Source organism: Culex quinquefasciatus, chromosome 1, assembly GCF_015732765.1.
Source record: "Culex quinquefasciatus strain JHB chromosome 1, VPISU_Cqui_1.0_pri_paternal, whole genome shotgun sequence".
Classification (NCBI taxonomy): domain Eukaryota; kingdom Metazoa; phylum Arthropoda; class Insecta; order Diptera; family Culicidae; genus Culex; species Culex quinquefasciatus.
This window is the reverse complement of record NC_051861.1, coordinates 91,322,824-91,342,273: the sequence shown is the minus strand read 5'-3', so window position 1 is coordinate 91,342,273 and position 19,450 is coordinate 91,322,824. Positions and strand designations below refer to the sequence as shown.

General features: G+C 39.0%; 1 protein-coding gene across 3 annotated transcripts in view; it reads left to right on the top strand.

Moving 5' to 3' along the window:
* Positions 1–19,450, top strand: part of LOC6040464 — a 67,811-nt gene that overhangs the window by 46,264 nt on the left and 2,097 nt on the right. For all 3 annotated transcript variants that reach the window (XM_038255088.1, XM_038255093.1, XM_038255082.1), the window contains exons 2-5: positions 6,742–6,941; positions 7,132–7,402; positions 13,654–14,279; positions 14,560–15,025. In XM_038255088.1, the coding sequence (XP_038111016.1) occupies positions 6,858–6,941; positions 7,132–7,402; positions 13,654–14,279; positions 14,560–15,025 (1,447 nt within the window). In that variant the 5' untranslated portion in view covers positions 6,742–6,857. The remainder of the gene's footprint in view (positions 1–6,741; positions 6,942–7,131; positions 7,403–13,653; positions 14,280–14,559; positions 15,026–19,450) is intronic.

Sequence of the window (19,450 nt, the reverse complement as noted above, 5' to 3'; positions counted from 1 at the left end):
TTAAAAAAATAATAACAATATCAGTTATTTTCAGTTCGATTTCTCTGTTATTATGTGAGTTGTTATAATAGCTAATCAGGTTATTTCAATAACCTGTTGAGATCTTGGTTTAACAAGTTTTGAGCTTCTCTTGCTATTATGAGTTGTTAAATCGTATCAAAACTTGATGTGCTTGAGTTATTTCCTCTGCTCGGGATTACTCGAGCCTCGAGCCAAAAAATTTTATGGGTTGATCCAAATTAGGTTCCGAAAAAATCACCATTTTTGAAACTTGGCTTTATTTTAAGATGTAAAATTAATATAAAAAAACAAAAAAGGTTTTTTTTTCTGTTCGATTGATTGATTGAGAGCTTTAATAGTAGTTTATGCAAATATTGCAAAAAGAAGATTTTTCAGCACGAGTCGTTTATTTATCGAACGTGAACCTCGAGTTGGATAAATACGACGAGTGAGGAAAAATCAAGTTTGCAACGAGTTCCAAACAACATTTTTTGTAATTCTGAATAGGGGAGATGGGGGTAAGACGGCCACCCTAAGGGAGAAGTCTTATAAAATTTACACAGCAGATTATTTTGATCTCAAATTACGTACATATTGTTCTACTAGTAGTCCATTATAGAAATGACATAAATTGGTTGGTCTAAAAACCAATTTTCAATACTTTTCAGCAATTTTAACAAAATTAATTGAAATCGTATATGTATGAAATAAGCGGGGTAAGACGGCCACCCATGTGGGGTAAGACGGTCAGTGCTATAAATTAACTTAATAACTTTGCCAAATCCACCCAAACACCTACATGGTTGGTTGAACAGACATCTCTGAACATCATTACTATTTTGGTTGAAAAAATCAAGTTTCAAATGTGAAGAAAAATGCTGTTTAAAAAATTTCATGTTTTGGCTCAGTGAATTTCATATTATTGCGACCACATTTTATGTAAAAGTGTGAATTTTTACTACAAAACAAACACAATTTAATGCAAAATAATTAGTTTGTGTGTTTCGATTAGAATAAGTAAATCAAAATTATGTAAACAATATTAAATTAGCGATTTTTATGAAAAGTTTGATAGGACTTCATACTAATTAATGAGTTTTGCTATATCACAGTAAAGAATGTTGTCGAAACGGTAGTTTACAGCATTTTGATTGAATATGAATAGTTTTATTGAAAATGCTTTACCTTATCTACAAATAGGTCCTAATAGTCAAAAAACCGTTAAAAATATAACCTATATCAAATAAAGTTTACAAATTACGGGTGGCCGTCTTACCCCGGAGGTGGCCGTCTTGTCCCCAAATAAATTATTTTTTTAAACATTTTTTTGCAAATAGCTCATTGCATTTTTTTAAACTTTCCGAGGGACATAATCTAGGGAAAACTTCAATTTAACATGAAAAAATATTTGAAGACAGGAGAATGACAGGAAAAGTAAGTAGTTTCACGACGGAATTGCAAAATTTGTGTTTTGTTTTTTTTCTCGAAAAGTTGGCAACACTACCAATTGAATTTTGACCATATTGTGCCATAGGCTCCATATCACACAATATGGCATTTTTGCCATCTAAAACTTATAAAAATCAGAATTTTCAATATGGCAACTGCGCAATTATTTTTTTGTGCGATGACAAAAATATATATTTTCCTGAGTGTAACTATTTTTTTAATAGTTCTAAGTAATACCTACAACTTTGCCGAAGACACTTAATCGATCAGAATGTCCGTCCTGATGTTACATGTTTTCAAAAAGATAGTTAGAAAAAAATGTATGGAAAGCTGCCAAACTTGCATGGAGACTTGTGTGGACTAACTAATCCCAAGTAGCAATGCGCAACATGCTAAAAATGACTAAGTTTTTTTTAAGTTGCATCTAGGGATCATAAATCAAAACTGCAACAATCTTGTACAATATGTAACAATTATGTTTCAACAACGTTTCCTCGTTGGAGCATCTTTTTTGGAAATGGAATTCACGCTCTTCAAGTTATCGCTTTTGCAATGTTTCGGCAACATAATAATAACAATATTTTTGAACATCGGGGTGACAACCGCTCGTCGTGTGTTTTTGATTTTATTTCTGTGTTTACGTGTCCTGCGAAATATTTCCCTCAGCACCATTAAGCTCGGTTCATAAGCCAACGGTACAGAACTGAACTGAATCGGATGGAACAAGAAAAATGGCACGGACTGAAGCCGCTGAAAATCCCAGTTACAATCGAACGGAACGGATCACTTATTCTCCGCTGGAGAAAGTCTAGAAGATAACCGAGCGGCTGATGTTCAGGAAAAGCCTGTTAAACAGGAAACTCGAAGACCACAATGAGTAGATCCAGATTTTCCGACCTGAGTCAGAGGTAAACCATCGGTCCCGAATCCATACAGGAGCAGTTGAACGCCCGGAAGAAACGGAGCTGCTGTGCGACGGCAACATAAAAAATATGCGAGCCGGCCAGTTCCAGCCGGGAAAATCTTCTTAAGTTGGTCGATTTTTGGAATCACGATTATTTATGTTTTATTTGTAAATTGGAGGCACAATATTGTTGAAATTAATTGAAGATTTGGAATAAACAACTTGAAAAGATCACAAATTTTGTATTTCTTTGTCGGATTCTGAAGACCTTGTGATTGATGCTAACGATTGATTTTGTTTGACAGCTCCAGCAAATCACTGGGGCTGGAATATTGCGGTGGCAACAAAAATACAACGTTCAGATATTAATGTTGCTGTTTTGTTACAACAACATTGCATACAATTCAAGAAGCTTAAAGTGTTGGAAACTTATCTGAAACGTTTTTGCAACATTTTTAAAGCACAGCTACTTTGCTGTTTCATTTGCTTGAATGAAAATTAACAGTGATGTAATAAGGGGGCTTGATTTGGAACACATGTTATTATTAAATCTGTTTCTGCTGCTGGTTTACTGCTTTTTGACAATTTTTTGATAATTATTGATGTATTTGAGTTTTATGTCTAATTAATTAAACATGTTTTTTTTTGCTTGGAATTAAAACTATAATTAAAAACTTATAAAGTAAAACTGAGTGAATTTTTAGGAGTACAATTTTAATATCTTTGAAAAACCAAAAAAATGCCAGCAAATTGCAATTGTAGTAATGCGATGCAAAGACTTGAAAGTGTATAAAAGATATACAAAATAGTATATAATACTACAAAATTTCGACGGTTTTGTTCGAACGCGAATCAGTTCAATACGGAGTGTCGGATCGAGGTGCCCTTTGTTACGTTGGGTTCGTATAAGTCCAAGGAAGGATTGTATGGGAAAAGATGCGTAAAATCTAATTTGATCACAGGAGACGGAATAAGCATACAAGCTAAAAACGCCAAGAAGCGTTTTCCTACAAGAATCTCATCAAAAATGATGATTAGGGTGCCAAAATCTTGAAGCAATGTTTTTCCCCATACATTCTTTGCGAATTTTACCATACACAAATCTAAACATCATCCGATTGGGCAACTGTTGTGTACAAAATCGAGCCACTGGGTCCCTCAAATGTCATTTTTTACAGAAGACTTGAAGTTACGGTCATAAGGGAACTTAAGTCCCCTAAAAAGGATCAGCCGAATATTTTTTGTTATTTTTTCTTTATTGGAGGTGGACAAAAGCCCCCTTGAGCTGTGTCTGGTATTATTCAAGACACTTTCTCAAAAAGGCACAAAACCACCTCATCTTATCGCATCAACAAGTACACAAAACTCAAATGATACAAGACGGGTTCACTCTTAAAACTAACTCAATAAATTAACATAAATATCACAGTTCTAAAATCTACGTGTGTATCGTCAGGTTAGGGATGGGATTTCAGGTGATTAAATTAAATTAAATCAATAAAATTTCATGAAATCGGTTTATTTCATAAAAAAACAATTGGGTCCTAAAATTATGCTTAAATTTGTTATATTATTGTTCAGAACAATAAAGCTTATTTTTCTGAGTGTAAAAACGCTTTGTTCGATCGCAAAGCGTTAAAAATTGATTTTTTTTATCAATTTGAAAAAAAAAATAACTTCGCGGCCCATCTTAACAGAAAGTTCCTACTTGACAGCTCGTTCCAAAGGGACCACAGTTTATCCATCGAAAAAATGTTGTCTTGTCAATTTTTGTTTTGCATTAAAATGAAAAAAAAGTGATCAGAAATATTTTTTAATCGAGTTTTTCCCGTTGTACACAAAAATTGACATAGGGACCCCATTACCACAAATTAAAAAAAAAAAAAAAAAAAATTCATCTGTAATCAACGTAACTTTATACTTCATTTAAAATATTTGATTGCAAGCATTCGTCGTTATCAAACCTTTTCTTTATTTTTATATTTTCAAATATTACAAACAAAAAAATATATTGGTAGACTTTAAAATTGTACCTCCTGCAGAGAATAAATATATACTATACACCCAAACTCCGATGATTTTACACCAATTATTGTCAGACGATCTGGGTCACTTTTCAGTTTGACACCCTCTTTACACGGAGCTCACACATTTTAAAATGATTGGTTTGATAGTAAATGTGTGTGTCCGTGTGAAAATATCAGTTCGTTATTTTTAGTTTTACTTTGTCAAACCAATTAAGACCTAAAAGTGTCAAACGAAAAAGTGACCAACCACCGGGGGTTAAGTGTAATAGTGTTACACAATCGTTTATCGCATTCTTCTCATAAAAACTATGTATAATACATATTTGAATCATCCATTGATTCCTTAATGGAATCAAAATTTAATTTTACAAGAAAAATAAAAATTACAGTTACAATGTTCTAAAGGTTCCTGAATACAAAGCGCCATCATTTCTGATAGTATTGATTCAATTGCTATTTCTGCTTACAAATTGTATTTCTGTTAAATTTCTGCCAAAATCGGACTAAACATTATGAAATAATACTAAGGTTTTTTCCCCAAAAATCAACTTAAGTTATAGAAGAATCCAAATCAAATTAAATTGTTCGCTCTTTAGCATTGCCTTGTATTCACATGAAAATTTATGGTAGACTGTAAATTTTCAACTCCTGTTAAGAACAAAACTAATTGTGATTTGTGTAACAAGTTAGAATTTACTCTTGATTCCTAATAAAAATCTAGTTTGCATAAAACAACAATTTTCTTACAGCAAATTTTATTACAGGTTCCTGGATACAGCCCTGTGCGTACAAAGCGCCATGATGGTAGATAGCAAAAACAATATTTAATGGTCAATTTTCAGCTATTTAAACCCATTTTGAAGTTTTTTTTGCCACAGAACTGACATTCTACGTAGCTTGGATTTAAACTTATATAATTTTCAGATATATTTGCACACTTTTTTAATTTTGATACTAAAATGGCTCTAGAAAAGATACCAAATTTTAAAAAGATTGAGGGCGCATGAAAAAATCATGAGTAGAATGCAATTTTACTCGGTAAACTTGAAATGGCCAAAGACATACCCCTTCTATACATTTAAGAAAACCAATTTTGTTTGTTGTCGACGAAAAATGTGACAGGATTATTTTTCCAGACTTATCCATTTTTGTTTTGTAGCGAAACCAAAGCAGAAACATATTTATTGAGAAATTAATTAGAAGTTTGTTGCGCTTGAAATCATTTCGGGTGCACGTTTGATTTCAATCAACCAAAAATTTCACCATAATGGTGACATATTTGAAACATATTTGTTACATTGTTGCAACACCATCAATTGCTCCTACAAAAATTAGCATCGCATAGGAAACATTGACGCAACACGTTTACAACTATCTTGCTATTGTTGCCAATCGCGTTATTGCCGTGCGCTTTTTTTGTCACCAGAAGTGTTGCGCATATGTTGCCTGAGCGATTTTGGTTTGCTTTGGATTAGTTACAAATAAGGCTTGGCAACAATAATTGCTGCTTGGGAATAATGCAAAATTTCTTCTTCGGTCATTTAGGCCGTTGCAAATATTTTTTAATGTTTATGTGCTCCCCCTCCTTTTCAAAGTTGGCCTAATAATCAGGAAGTTCGAAGTTTAGATATTTTGCAAACTAATGATTGCAAAACAAGTTGAAACCATGGCTCGTAATTTCAAATCTTATTTTTTTTGCATTCCCTCCTCCCAGGCTTTGGTCTGAGTCGAGGGACATAAACATAAAAAAATATTTACAGCGGCCTTATCATTGCGAACGAAACAAAAAAAAAATCATTTAGTAAGATTAATTAACTAATTTTTCAAATTATGATTGTTCATGGAAAATCATTAGAATTGTTCTTTTGTTTTTACAATAAATAGGGAAATTGAACTGGCAACTTAACACATTGTAATTCAATTAGGTTTTTCGTTTATTTTGTACTATTTTTTAAAAAGTAACAAAAAATAATATAAATTGAAGTATAATTTTATCACCAAATACAACATAAAATAGTTCGGATAGTAAAATTGTACTTGAAAATGTTGGTTCAAAATCCACATTTAATTCTTTTTAAACTCAATATGTATGAAGAATTTAAGTTTAAACAAAGAAAATGTAAGGTTTCCATCCCACATTCTTATAAATATTGTGAGTGTTAAAATTGAACTGTTTTTTTTTAAATTTAATTTAGTATTTATTCGTTTTCCAATTAAAAATGTGTAATTTCTCCCCCTACGACAATAAAACTCATTTTTGTTCAAACTCATTTATCCAATTTCCCCTTGCAATCATGTTTGTTTTCATCGTATTGTTATATTTATATAAAATCTTTTCTCCTCTGCTCTCTTTTTTTCCAGTTCCACCCACGACAGAAGAACGACTTTCGACAGGGTCGCGAATTCATCGAGTCCACAGCACTAGCAGCAGCAACAGCAATCACAATTGCCCAGCTCGGCGGTGAAACGGCGCAACCATGGAGAAGCTGAGGGCGGCCAAGAAGGTCGCTCCGGACGGGGGCTGGGGCTGGGTGGCCACGTTCGGTGTCAGCCTGGTCAATGTGAGTCTTTAAAAAGTCTTCAACCTTTTTCAACCTTTTTTGAAGTTTTAAAATTTTTGGAAACTCTCTTTTTGACTCGCTTCAATTTACTGCTTTTCCTAACTCTCAAATTGCATTTTGAAAAAAGCAGTCATTTTTTTGCTTCCGTTTCCGCTTTTTACCCTCAAACTGGATCGTTTTGTTTTTTTAGTTGGCCACACGCTCGATTGAGCCCTCGTTTGGGTTGCTTTTCGGCGATCTGCTGAGTGACCTGCAGGTCGGCACGACCGGTGCTGCCATCATTATCAGCACGCTGGATGTGATGATGAACTTTTCCGGGCTGTTTGTGGGCCCGCTGCTGAAGGAGTTTTCCTACCGGAAGGTGGCCATCGCCGGGGCGCTGCTTTGCTTTCTGGGTCTTGCGTTGACCTCGCCGGCCACCAGCATGGCGCACATTTTGGCCACGTACAGTGTGATAAACGGTAAGTAGTGGGGGGACGAGTGCTGTTGTTGGTTGTACTTTTATATATGTAGTTCTTCTATTAGAGATGTTGCATCTATATTTACTGTCTAAGTTGACATTGCTTCAATATTTTACTAGAAATGTATTCATATTTACTTTGGAAACCTTACTCGAGTGCAGGTATTTCAAGTGGTTTACCGGAGCTTCACGTGTTTAAAATTTCAAGCACTCTTTAAATAAGTGATTGGCGAAACGTGAAAGTTCCAATTTGTTCCTTGATAATGAATGGTAATGAACAAGAGAGTCATCATCATCAATATTGAGCATGAGCATGAGCATGAGAGACCACCCATGGTTGTCCTTCTCCGTTGCTGAACAGAACCGTAATATCCTTTCAGCACTACTGATCATAGGCTTCGACTATCAAGTGGTATTTCCCTTATCAACAGCATGTATGAATGCGCTGAAAAGATAAAATACCATGATTTCCAGAACAAGATTAGTTGCGAATAGTTAACAGTCATTGGCAATCAACGGCGCCCGCCATGTCAGTTTGTAGATCTCGATTTTAAGGGACGGGAATGTTAGTTAGCGCAGGTTGCTACTAGGGCAGCTGATTTACTCTGTGCTTACACCCCACAAGCGCCAGGAACCTGAAAATTGGTTAGTAGGATAGGGTGTTTGGTCAGGATTCATCATAGAAGATGATGATGCGACCCAAAATCATATTGTTTATTGAAAGGTATTATATTTTATTCTAAAGGCAAACAATCGGTTGCTGCGGATGAGACATTTCCCGTTAAACTGTTGTTAAATTTTTAATGAAATGGTTTAATCTTAGACAGCCGGCTGTGGAAAGATAAACCAAATAATATTTATTTATAAAATGAGGTGTTAAACGCAATGCTGCAATGATAGCGTAGTCTGATTTTTAATTATATAATCATTTAGTTCAAGAATTTGTTACGGAATAGACGCTACGAACTCAACCATCAAATGCCTTCCGATCTTCTTTCTGTTAGCTAGATGAGGTATTGATTTTCGTTGCCTCTCGAGCTACGATGCTATGGAGAGGGCTTAACACACAAACAACCGACGTCGAGCCCTCCGAGCTACGGAGCTATGAAAAGGTCTTTTCGACACAAAAAAGACTCGCGCACCACACGACGTTCTTGATGAATCAAAATAATTTTGTTACGCGATAAAACTAACGAACTCGGATCGTTTTTATCGAAAACTATATCACAATTCACGACAAAAATGCGAAACAAAAGGCACACACAAAAAAAAAAAATCACTTTTCACTCCGAATATTTTTTTTACGACCACGCGCTCCCTTTGCCAATTATGCACTCACAAGAGAGTCATCATCATCAATATTGTTAAAAAAATAGTAAATAAGAAATTCTCAACTAAAAAATAAATTGGCCAAATTCATAAGATTTTAAATTAAGAAATTTAAATTTTATTGTTTTGGTTGGCTAAAAATAAAACTTCTGGGGGGCTACGATTTTGTGTCTCCTGCAAAATAGATCTTGATAAATACAATACACAAAAAAGCGTCAAAATAATGTGGAAATTTGGTATCCAAGTTGGCGGTGATAAATAATGAGAATACTTTTTTGGCCTGTTACAATGAACGCTCTCTCTAGTCGCATGTTTCTATTCAAAATCAGCAACCCGTCGCTGTCGTGCTAACTTGTCGTACGTGCATTTTGGGCCAAATTGAGTTAAGAACGCCATTTTGTGCAGCCCACAACGCTTCACCGTTTGACGTTTACAGAAACCCAAAATTTGATTTCATTACCAAACCCGAAAATGGATTTTACTTATTTTTTGATTTATGGCTTTGTGGGGGCCTTCCCAATGACCAAAGAAGTAATTTTGTGTCTTTGATTCTCCCCCTTGATAATGTTTTCAGGAAGAAAAATAAACAGGAAAGTTGAGTTTTTCCAAGTCTCACCCAAACAACCATCCATTTTCTAATGTCGATATCTAAGCAACTAATGGTCCGATTTTGAATGCTGCAATATGAAACATTTGAGCAATTCTCTGTGTTTTCGGTCATTCGATTTTTTTTTTGTATTTTTTAATCCGGCTGAAACTTTCTTAGTGCCTTCGGTATGCCCAAAGAAGCCAATTTGCACCATTAGTTTGTCCCTATAATTTTCCATACAAATTTGGCAGCTGTCCATACAAAAATGACATGTGAAAATTCAAATATCTGTATCTTTTGAAGGAATTTTATAACTATATATAACTATAACTATAGGTCCGATTAACAATGAAACATTCGTGAAATTTTCCGATCTCTTCGAAAAAAATATTTTCAAAAATTTCAAATCAAGACTAACATTTTAAACGGGCCAAACATTCAACATTACGCCCATTTGAAATGTTAGTCTTGATTTTAAATTTTTGAAAATATTTTTTTCGAAAAGATTGGAAAATTTCACGAATGTTTCATGTTTTAACATTGTAAATCGGACCTAAAAATGCTGAGATATCGACATTAGAAAATGTTGGGTTGTTTGGGTGAGACTTAGAAAACATCAATTTTCCTGTTTTTTAGCCTTTGCATAGCAATATCTCAGCAACTATGGGTCGCATCAACAAAGTTCAATAAAGCAAAATATAGAGAATTTTCTCAGCTTTTCAATAATATTTTTTTCAAAGGTGGGCAAACATGGGCACTAATCATAAAAAATGAAAAACTGCGACAATTTTCAAAAAAGTTACCTGAAAATGGCTATAACTTGAAAACGGTGCACTTTATCAAAAATTCACTAAAGTACTTTTTGATTGCAAATTCGATTTTACATCGAAAAATGAAGTTGAAAAATTTTTGCGACCGATATTTCGATTTTTTGAAAAAATCAGTATTATTTCAAAACATCATAACTCGGTCAAAGATTTTTTGCCCATTCTGGAAATTTCTGAAAAGTTTGCATTTTATGTCCTCTAAAACATATCAAAAAATAAAAAAAATTAAAAATAGTGTTTTTTTGCAAATCAAGTTTTAGTGACAAAAAGTTAAATAAAAAATCACCAAAATTTTTTTTACCGTGTAGCATTTTTTTTCAGTGTAGTCCATATCCATACCTACAACTTTGCCGAAGACACCAACTCGATCAAAAAATTCCTTCAAAAGATACAGATTTTTTAATTTTCACATATCATTTTTGTATGAACAGCTGCCAAATTTGTATGGAAAATTATATGGCAAACTAATGATGCAAAATGGCTTCTTTGGGCATACCGAAGGCACCAAAAAAGTTTCAGCCGGATTAAAAAATACAAAAATTAAAATTAAAGAAAAAAGACCGATTCCGTAGAGAACTGCTCATTTGTGAATTTTTTCGATCTTTTCGAAAACAATATTTTGATTTTTTGTAAACAAGACTAACATTTCAATTCAATTCAATTCAATTCGGTTTTATTGGTGAATAATCTAGATACAATAAGATCTTTTGAGGTATATAACAGAGTTTTGGAGTTCCTTACAGCTGTGTGTTACATCATATTCCATTTTGGAACAGTTATTAATTGTAAATAAAGGTGTCACCAAGAGTAAAAAAAAATAAAAATAAACTTACTAAAATTGCAATGAAAAAGGGATAGAAATAGAGAAAGCTTAAAACTAGATCACAGTTTTTTATCCTTTATAGATGTGCTTGATCATCAGCTCCCCGAGGGCCAGGAAATGCTCCGCCTTGTTACGGCAGGTCCGAAACCGCGTCATCATATCCCCTGCGAGAGCAAAGAACTCTGGCAGGGTAAAGAGATCTTCCCAGGTAACTTCTTGCTGGGCCGCATTGCCGCTACCGGCAGCGACCACGCTGGCGAACGATCGCCTCCATCCAGGAGGGAACGCTGAGTTGTCCGCTGGAACCGTACGATGACCAGCTGCCAGCACGGTTACGCTCGTACTTCGCTGAGGAGGGTGGGACGCTGCTGCTTTCTTTTTCTTCTTTTCCTCGAGGTAGTTTTTCCGTGCGCTGCATCCACGGTAGTTGCTGGTATGGTTACCTCCACAGTTGGGGAACTTAATGCGCGCCTTGGTTTGCTCTGCCTTGTCCCCCAAGTCCGCCTTGCACAGCAGTGCACACGCCTCAGAGAGGTGTGATTCAATTCAATATTCAGCTTTGTGAGCGAGGTTTTGAAAAAAGTCCCGTATTCTGGGCACACAGCCATACAGACATTTGCTCAGTGTTCAATTCGATAGGTATTAGAGTGTAACAAAAATGACTTTTTGGCGGGCATTCAGGGGCTGGTTCCGGTGGGCATACTGAGCCCAAATTCAAAATATGAGCTTGATTGGACGTAACATGAGCTGGTGCTCCGCCCTAGAATTTTAAATGGGATTTAACCCGTAGAAAATTTTTTTTCTTCAAAAATGTCTATTTTTGAGGCATTTTGGCCACCAATGCGTTTACCAAAAACGTCAACGTGGACTCAGTATGCCCATCGAAACCAGCCCCTGAATGCCCGCCAAAAAGTCATTTTTGTTACATCCTAATAGGTATACTATAAGTCTAGAGGTGGGCAAAATCGCTCTTTTTTAGGAGCCGCTCATTTTCATTCGCTCATTAAAAAGAGCCGCTCTTTTGAACGGTTCTTTCGGTCTTTTTCAAAATTTGGATGAAAAGGGGTTTTTTTAAGAATCGTGTGATTTTATAAGTTATTTTACATTGGACTTTTATAAATTATTTGATTGTCAAAAAATAAAAATTAAAACGACAAGATTCCCTCGAAAACCATAGGTCTTGGTATGATCTCTTTTCTTTAAAAACTAAAGTTTAATTGGACAAAAGGATATATATTTTCCAAAATCTCTAAACTATTCAGTAGATTTTTTGTAATATTTTACAAATTCTGCAATTTGAAATGCTCAAATTTGTATTCCGATAAAACTATAATGTACAATCAGTTGTGCAATGAAAGTTTTTTTTGTTTTGTTTTGAAAATCATTTACTTTTGGGATTAATTTTTATAAGCTTTGAAATATTCTTAAATGCATTTTCAATTCAATTCAGTTTAATACTACATTTTTTTTTCGGAAATTCAATAAATTATATTCATAACAAAAATCATGCCATCTTAAACCGGAGTATAAAAAAGAACCGCGGTTCTTTTTTTTGTGAGCCACGGTTCGTTCGCTCTTTTCTTTTCATAGAACCGGCTCTTTGAGCGGCTCACTCTTTTTTAGCCCACCTCTGGTATCCAGGTTTTTAAGCGAAGATGGCGCTCGAATGGTGAACGCCCGAAATGTCAAAATCGCGCAGTAGCACCAACATTAGAAAAAAAAAATATGGCTGTCATGCCATGGCACACTTGTTCCGTAATGTTGGTACCACTGCGTGATTTTGACATTTCGGGCGTTCACCATTCGAACGCCATCTTCGCTTAAAAACCTCGATACATGCTGGTGGGTCTGCGAGCTTAACGTGTAAAGTTTATTTTAAGGGTGCACAGCAACGAAGGAAGTTGTTGTCTTCTTATTCCAAAATTGTCAAACTTACGGACCCAATCCTATAGCCTTACCTCAGTGAGGAAGGCAAAATTCATAAACAAAAAAAAAAATAAGGATTTTGGGAAATTAAATTTTGTGAAAAATAGTTATTCATAAATTCAACCTAAAAAATCCTCGAAAAGTTACAGATTTTCCGATATTTACGTACACTCAAACCCCGATGGTTTGACACCAACTGTTGTCAAACGAACGGGTTCACTTATTAGTTTGACACCCTTTTTACATGAAGTGCACAAACACTACCAAACGTCTGTTTTGATAGTGTGCGTGAGCGCCGTGTAAAAAGTGACAGTTTGTCACTTTTTAGTTTGACTTTGACCAACTAACAGGGTACAATCTAAAAAAAGTGTCAAACGAAAAAGTGACCAACCACCGGGGGTTGAGTGTACCATTTTTGTGTGAACAGCTGTCAAAATTGTATGGAGATTAGTATGGGTGAACAAATGATACAAAATGGCTTCTTCGGTGATAGGGAAGGCCCCATAAAGTTTGAGCCAAATAAAAAAAATAAAATAAATAAAAACGGTCGAAATCGGCTGGTTTCGTAGAGAATTGCTCAGGGGTTTTAAAAGTTAAAACACTTGTTTTAGACAAATTCAAATGCAAAGGAATATATGAAATTTCAAGATTTTTAAATTTTATTTGTTGTTGTTGTTTAGGGTTACTGACATTAAAGTTGTTAGATTTTTCTTAATACCATTTAATAAAATTGACTTTTTCTCCTTCTCTCTTTCCAGGAATCGGCGTCGGCCTAGCCACGTCGGCCGCCTTCGTTGCCCTGAACCACTACTTTGCCAAAAAGCGCGGCCAAGCCGTCGGTCTGTCGATGGCCGGAACGGCCCTCGGAATGCTGATCATGCCCCAGCTGGTGCGCTTCCTGCTGGAGACGTACGACTTCCGGGGTGCCGTCCTGCTGCTCAGTGGGCTCGCTTTGCACGCCGCCGTCGGAGCAACGCTGCTGCAGCCCATCAAGTGGCACTTGGTGGAGGAGGAAGTGGACATCGAACTGGTGGAGGCGCCCCCGATGGGGATCATTCTGGAGCAGGAGGACGACGGTGACAACGACAGCTTGCCGGAGATTAAAACGTTGCTGTTTCCGCGGAGGGATCGAAAACTGTCGGAGAACTGTCCGTCGCCGCAGCCGAATGGGCTGCCCATGAAGCCCACCTTTCCGAGGATCAATTCGAGCGTTAGCGTTCAGAACGGGATGGGTCTGGGAATGAGGACGCGGCCGTCGTTTCCGCGAATCACGTCCACGGCTAGTATGAGCTTGGCGTTGAGGAAACGGCGCGAGTCGGTCGTGTCCCAGCTGTCAACGATGGACTTTACCGGCAGTGGAAGCTGCATGCACATTCACGTTGATGTGAGTATTTTTTGAGTGTTTTTTTTTATTTGGCAAGTTTATAGAAGCTCAAATAAAAATATAGAGCAATTAAAAAAACGAAAGAAATGCTTTCAAACCGGTTTTGTTATCCCTGCTTCAAAAGCTCATTTTTGGATAGTTCATCATGTTCACACTCAGGTGGCAGCACCGTCGCATCGTGAACTTCACCGAAAGCTTCTCTCTCGATTCATTCTCTTTTGGCGCTTTTCTTCTCCTCTCTTCGATTGGTTCATTTATTCATTTTTCCCCACTCTTCCAGACAGGCGACAACGACGCCGAAGACGTCGACTACCAGATCATTCGGCGGGTGAACACCCACGTGGGCGTCTCGACGATGAACTCGTTCGCGCGCGTCCCCAAAACGCCCAAACGCATCGAAACCGTCAAGTCCGAGCTGGGGCTGGAGATGGTCAAGCCGAAAGTGTCCTTCCTGCAGCGTTTTACCGCGCTCATGGACGTGGGTCTGCTGCGGGACATGATCTATCTGAACATTCTGTTTGGGCTGTCGATTTTCTACGTCGCGGAGATGAACTTCAAAATGGTGACGCCGTTTTTCCTCGCCAGTTTGGGCTTCAACAAGACTGAGGTGGCGTTCTTCCTGTCGGTGTCGGCGCTGACGGATATTGCGGCGCGCGTTATTGTGCCGCCGATCGGGGACAAGCTGCGCATTCGGAAGCGGCTGCTGTTTATGGTGTCGCTGGTGTTTGTGGCCATCACGCGGTCAAGTGAGTATTGACATGAGTTTTATATTTTTTGTTTTTAATGATTGAGCTCAGAAGGCGCACAATGGGGAATTCTCACTATTTACCTCTTATTTATTTTATTTTATTAGATTTAGCTATGGATTAATGCATAATAAACTATATATAATCTCTAAAAATACGATTCATAAGCTCCGAAACAGGTTGCATGCCATTTGGATCATATCTGGCCACTCCGGAACCGGTTCAGGTTACCATGGAAGTGGCCAAATTGCTATTTTGGTAAAAGCCCAACGTGTGGCATATCAAACTTCATGGAATTACATGCCAAGTACACTGGAACCAGTAAAAAGCCAACTAGACCATATCTGGCCACTCCGGAACCCAATTTTTTAAATACCTAGGTAAAAAAGTTGCTCAAACGAAACCATCGTTTGAGCAACCTGCCAAAAATGTATGGACTTACGTAAGTTTCGTGGATCAAACTTACTTTTTGCCCAGGTATTTAAAAACGTGGGTTTTATAAAACACCTAGATGTTTGGTTGACACATTGGTTGACTTGTGAATCGTGGACTGGTTCGGATGCCGGTGGATTTTCCGACGACGAAATTCCGGGTTGGTACGAAATTCCAACGAAAAATCTATTCTATCGATACAAAGACCCCCAAAACGGTGTTATACCCACTTTAAAATGTTTATTTAGCATTTTTTTTGTAATATATTGACATTTAGTTAAATTATAAGTTCGCAAAATTAAGTTTAGATAAGTTTTATTTAGAATTTCCAGAGTTTTATTAACATTTATACTAAGTAGTTAGTAAACTTTTTTATTCAAACCAAATTATTTTTTTGATCAGTCAAGGATGACTATTTGGAGTTGGGAGACTGGATTTATGGTGATTTGTCAACAAATAACTTTATTTATGATAATTTTTCGAAAGGAGTACAAACTTTGTTTGCACCTCTTTTGATTTTTGTAATGGTATTTGTTATAGAACTTTTTATAGAAATCATCTTTTCATGAACTTTTTGTAGCAAAATGTTTGGCATGAGTTTCTAAACAAAATGTAGTACTAGGTTCCTGTCAAACTTTAATTTTTTTACATGTTTCATCACAAAATGTGCATAGTGCCCAAGGGGTTACTTTTTTGCATACTGTATAAGCTAATTGCATTACTCATATCTGAAAACAGAATATTTTTTCAGTGTTGTTCAGTGGATGGTAGTAATTTGGATGACTTAAACCATAAAAAAAAGTTCAAGAGGGTATGTCAGAGACATAACCAAAAGACATAGGACAAAACAATTTTAATGGAATTGTTGATGTTTTTGGATTGGTCATGAAATTTAGAATAAGATTATTTTATTTTGTTTTATAGATTTGTCGGCAAAACTGTTATAAATGTTCCCCAAGGGTAACCTTCCATGATGGCACTGGCAACTCCATGTTCCGTATCAAAAACCATGAATTTTGATACCCGTATTCTGTTGGCTGCTGCTGCTTCGTCCTCCGCGCCGGCCCGATGTGCACGGTTTGAGTGCTCGTTCCAAAGTGACACTTGCGATTGCGAAATTTTCTGCTTAAATAGCGGTAGAGCCCGAGAACGGCACAAAAGGGGCGCGGCCTCGAATGCATACGGAAGCTCTGATTGGTCATCTGCCCGATTTGTACTGAAAAATTACCCATTTTAATTGCATGTTTTATATACTTAAACTATCAAAAATTCGTGGCCTCATCTTCAAATTTGACTTTTAAACTTTGTTCGGCCGATGCCGAAGATTTCACCAAGAAATTCGCAGTTTGAAGCAGTGTGCGCAACCCCACCCCTGCGCCACTGACAGAACGGCGCTGCCAACTTGACAGAACAACAACAACGGCGCGACGACGAGAGTTCGCGCGCAACGAACACGAAAACCGAACGGAAAGTGCGCGCCAAAGCAAGTCGCACGAAGGATCGCGTAGAGAACAGATCGTAATCCTGTAAATATCATCGGAAATACAAGTTTAGTGCTAGTGAAAAACTGTGTTTTCGTCCCGGAATTGAACTCCCAAAAGAAGCTTGAGTTTTTACAGTCCGCTCAAGTTGAAGGACAGTCCACCTTGTCCAAAACCGTTGCCAGGAGCCGCAACATTTGGTCCATTCGAACCGGACAGAGGACCCGAAAGTTCGCGAGTGAAAGTGAAGAGTGGCGGCGGACCAACCGGATGGTCGCCATCTTGAAAATCTCGATTCCGCAGAAGAAGAAGTTTGAAGTCGCGATCAATTCAAACACCTCGCGTGCCTCCGGATGAGGAAAAGTTTATCCTCCATCTCGCGATCGTCTCGAGTGCTCCGCGTGAAAACGTGTCGCGTGTCTGTGTCTTGCAGAACGACGGATCGCAAAAAAGCGAAAAGATGTTCGCGTAAAAACCTGTGAGTGTGTGCGGTGAGCGTAGCGACGCCATTTTGTTTGGTTCCCAAGCGTGGAACATTCCAGTTCACAGTACCGCTGCGAATTTGGCGGTCGCTCCAGCTGCACACGGTAGAAGAAGAAGCAGTGGAACGTATCCGGCTGCAAGCGTCAGCGGGGACGATTCCAGATCCAGCCGCGTCGAGGCCACAGCACCGACGGAAAGGGCCTGCTGCAAGCGTCAGCAGGAGAGTTCCGGGAGGGTGGCTGCGACGAAGAATCCCGAAGAAAAGTGTTTCGCTTAAGAGCAAGTGCGACACCCCGAATAAAAAGTCCTGAAGTTGGCCTGCTGCAAGAGCAAGCGAGGAAGGTTTCGGATACCGGTTGGGAAGCCGCTACCCGAGCAGAAAGTGTTTTGCTGATGTGCTGCCGCTGTTGTGTCGCCACGAGCGCGATCACGGCGGAACATTGAAATCTAGAGATCCCAAAACTAAACACCAGAAAAGATGAATCCCGCTGGACATCCGAGGTCCTCGAAGAGGTTGGCCAACAAGCGACGCCAGCTGAAGTTGAAGATCCTGCTACTCCAAGAACGACTTTCCACCCTCGAAGAAGACCAGCAATTGCCATCCATGCCGGAGTTCCGGGTGTTCGCGAAGAACATCGAGCGATTCTACGGTGAGTTAGATCGAGTGCTGCGAGAAATTGAGGATTGCGACAGTTTTGCCGATGAACGAGACGCCCACGACATGGAGTGTGCGGCGATTGAGGGGCTACTCCAAGGAGTCAACAACAAGATTGTAGCCCTCAGTCTCGCACTGCTGTCCAAGCCCGTCCAAGCCACTGAACAGCAACAAGTCCAGCCTTTAGCAGTCTCGCAGCAGGTTGCCATCCCAACTCCGCTTTTCACGAACGACGCTCGTGGTGAAGAAGAGTGTACTGGTGACTGCGATGTTCCGGAGAGAACCGACCTAGCTGCAGCTGATGCTAAGGTATGTGCCCCTATTCAACTCCTCTCGAGCCCATCCAACGCAACCACAGAGCGTGGCGACCCGTTGTGCACGCGGTGCAACGGTTGCCACTTGAGTACCGACTGCTTTGTACCCAGTGAAGTACCTCTCGGACAGAGTCACGAGACGAACTCCAACCTGAAAGCCTTCCAAAGCATGCCAGACAGTCCCGCCGAACCTGAAGTGGTTCAACACGAAGCCTCGACAAGAGTTCGAGGTGACGTCGACATGTCCGGCGATTCGGGCGTACCTCCTACGCTGCGGTCAGAAGAGCGGATACGCGGTGACCTCGACGTTGGCTGGTGTCAGCCAGTGGAACTTGGTTCACTGCTACCAGCCGACGCAGAACGAGAAGACGCCAAGTCCGATGACCCAAGGCAGGGGACAGCTGGACTGGTAGACGAAGATCGCGATATCGCCACGAACCAGGCAGTGAAGGACGAGGACGCTCGATCACTGCAACCAGCCGAAGCCGACGAAGTGAACGACGAGGACCGTTCGCTTCCGATCAATGCACAGCCCGTTTGCACATCACCAGCCGTCCAAGAGGACGCAGCCACAAAGCCAAGCCACAAGAGTGAGACGTACAGCTGCCAGCTATACAACGCCAACGTCGCACGATCGACTGATCGTGTCCGTGCAGCCAGAAAGTTTACGGAGAAGCTGCTGCAGTCCGTGATCTTCACCAACAACGAGAAGCAGTCCCGTTTGGTTTGGGACCCGGGATTGCAGCTGAGCTCTGCCTCCCGCTCAACCATTCGACCAACCGAAGAACACCACCAGATGGCAGCAAGCTCGGGACGAAGCATGCGCATCTGGTCCGAGATCCTTAACCACCAACGAATTCCAGCGTGGCCAGCGGCCGATTCTCTTCTAGCGGGATTGATGTTAGAAGCCGAGCCTTCAACCCGGGGGGAGAATGTTCGGCCGATGCCGAAGATTTCACCAAGAAATTCGCAGTTTGAAGCAGTGTGCGCAACCCCACCCCTGCGCCACTGACAGAACGGCGCTGCCAACTTGACAGAACAACAACAACGGCGCGACGAC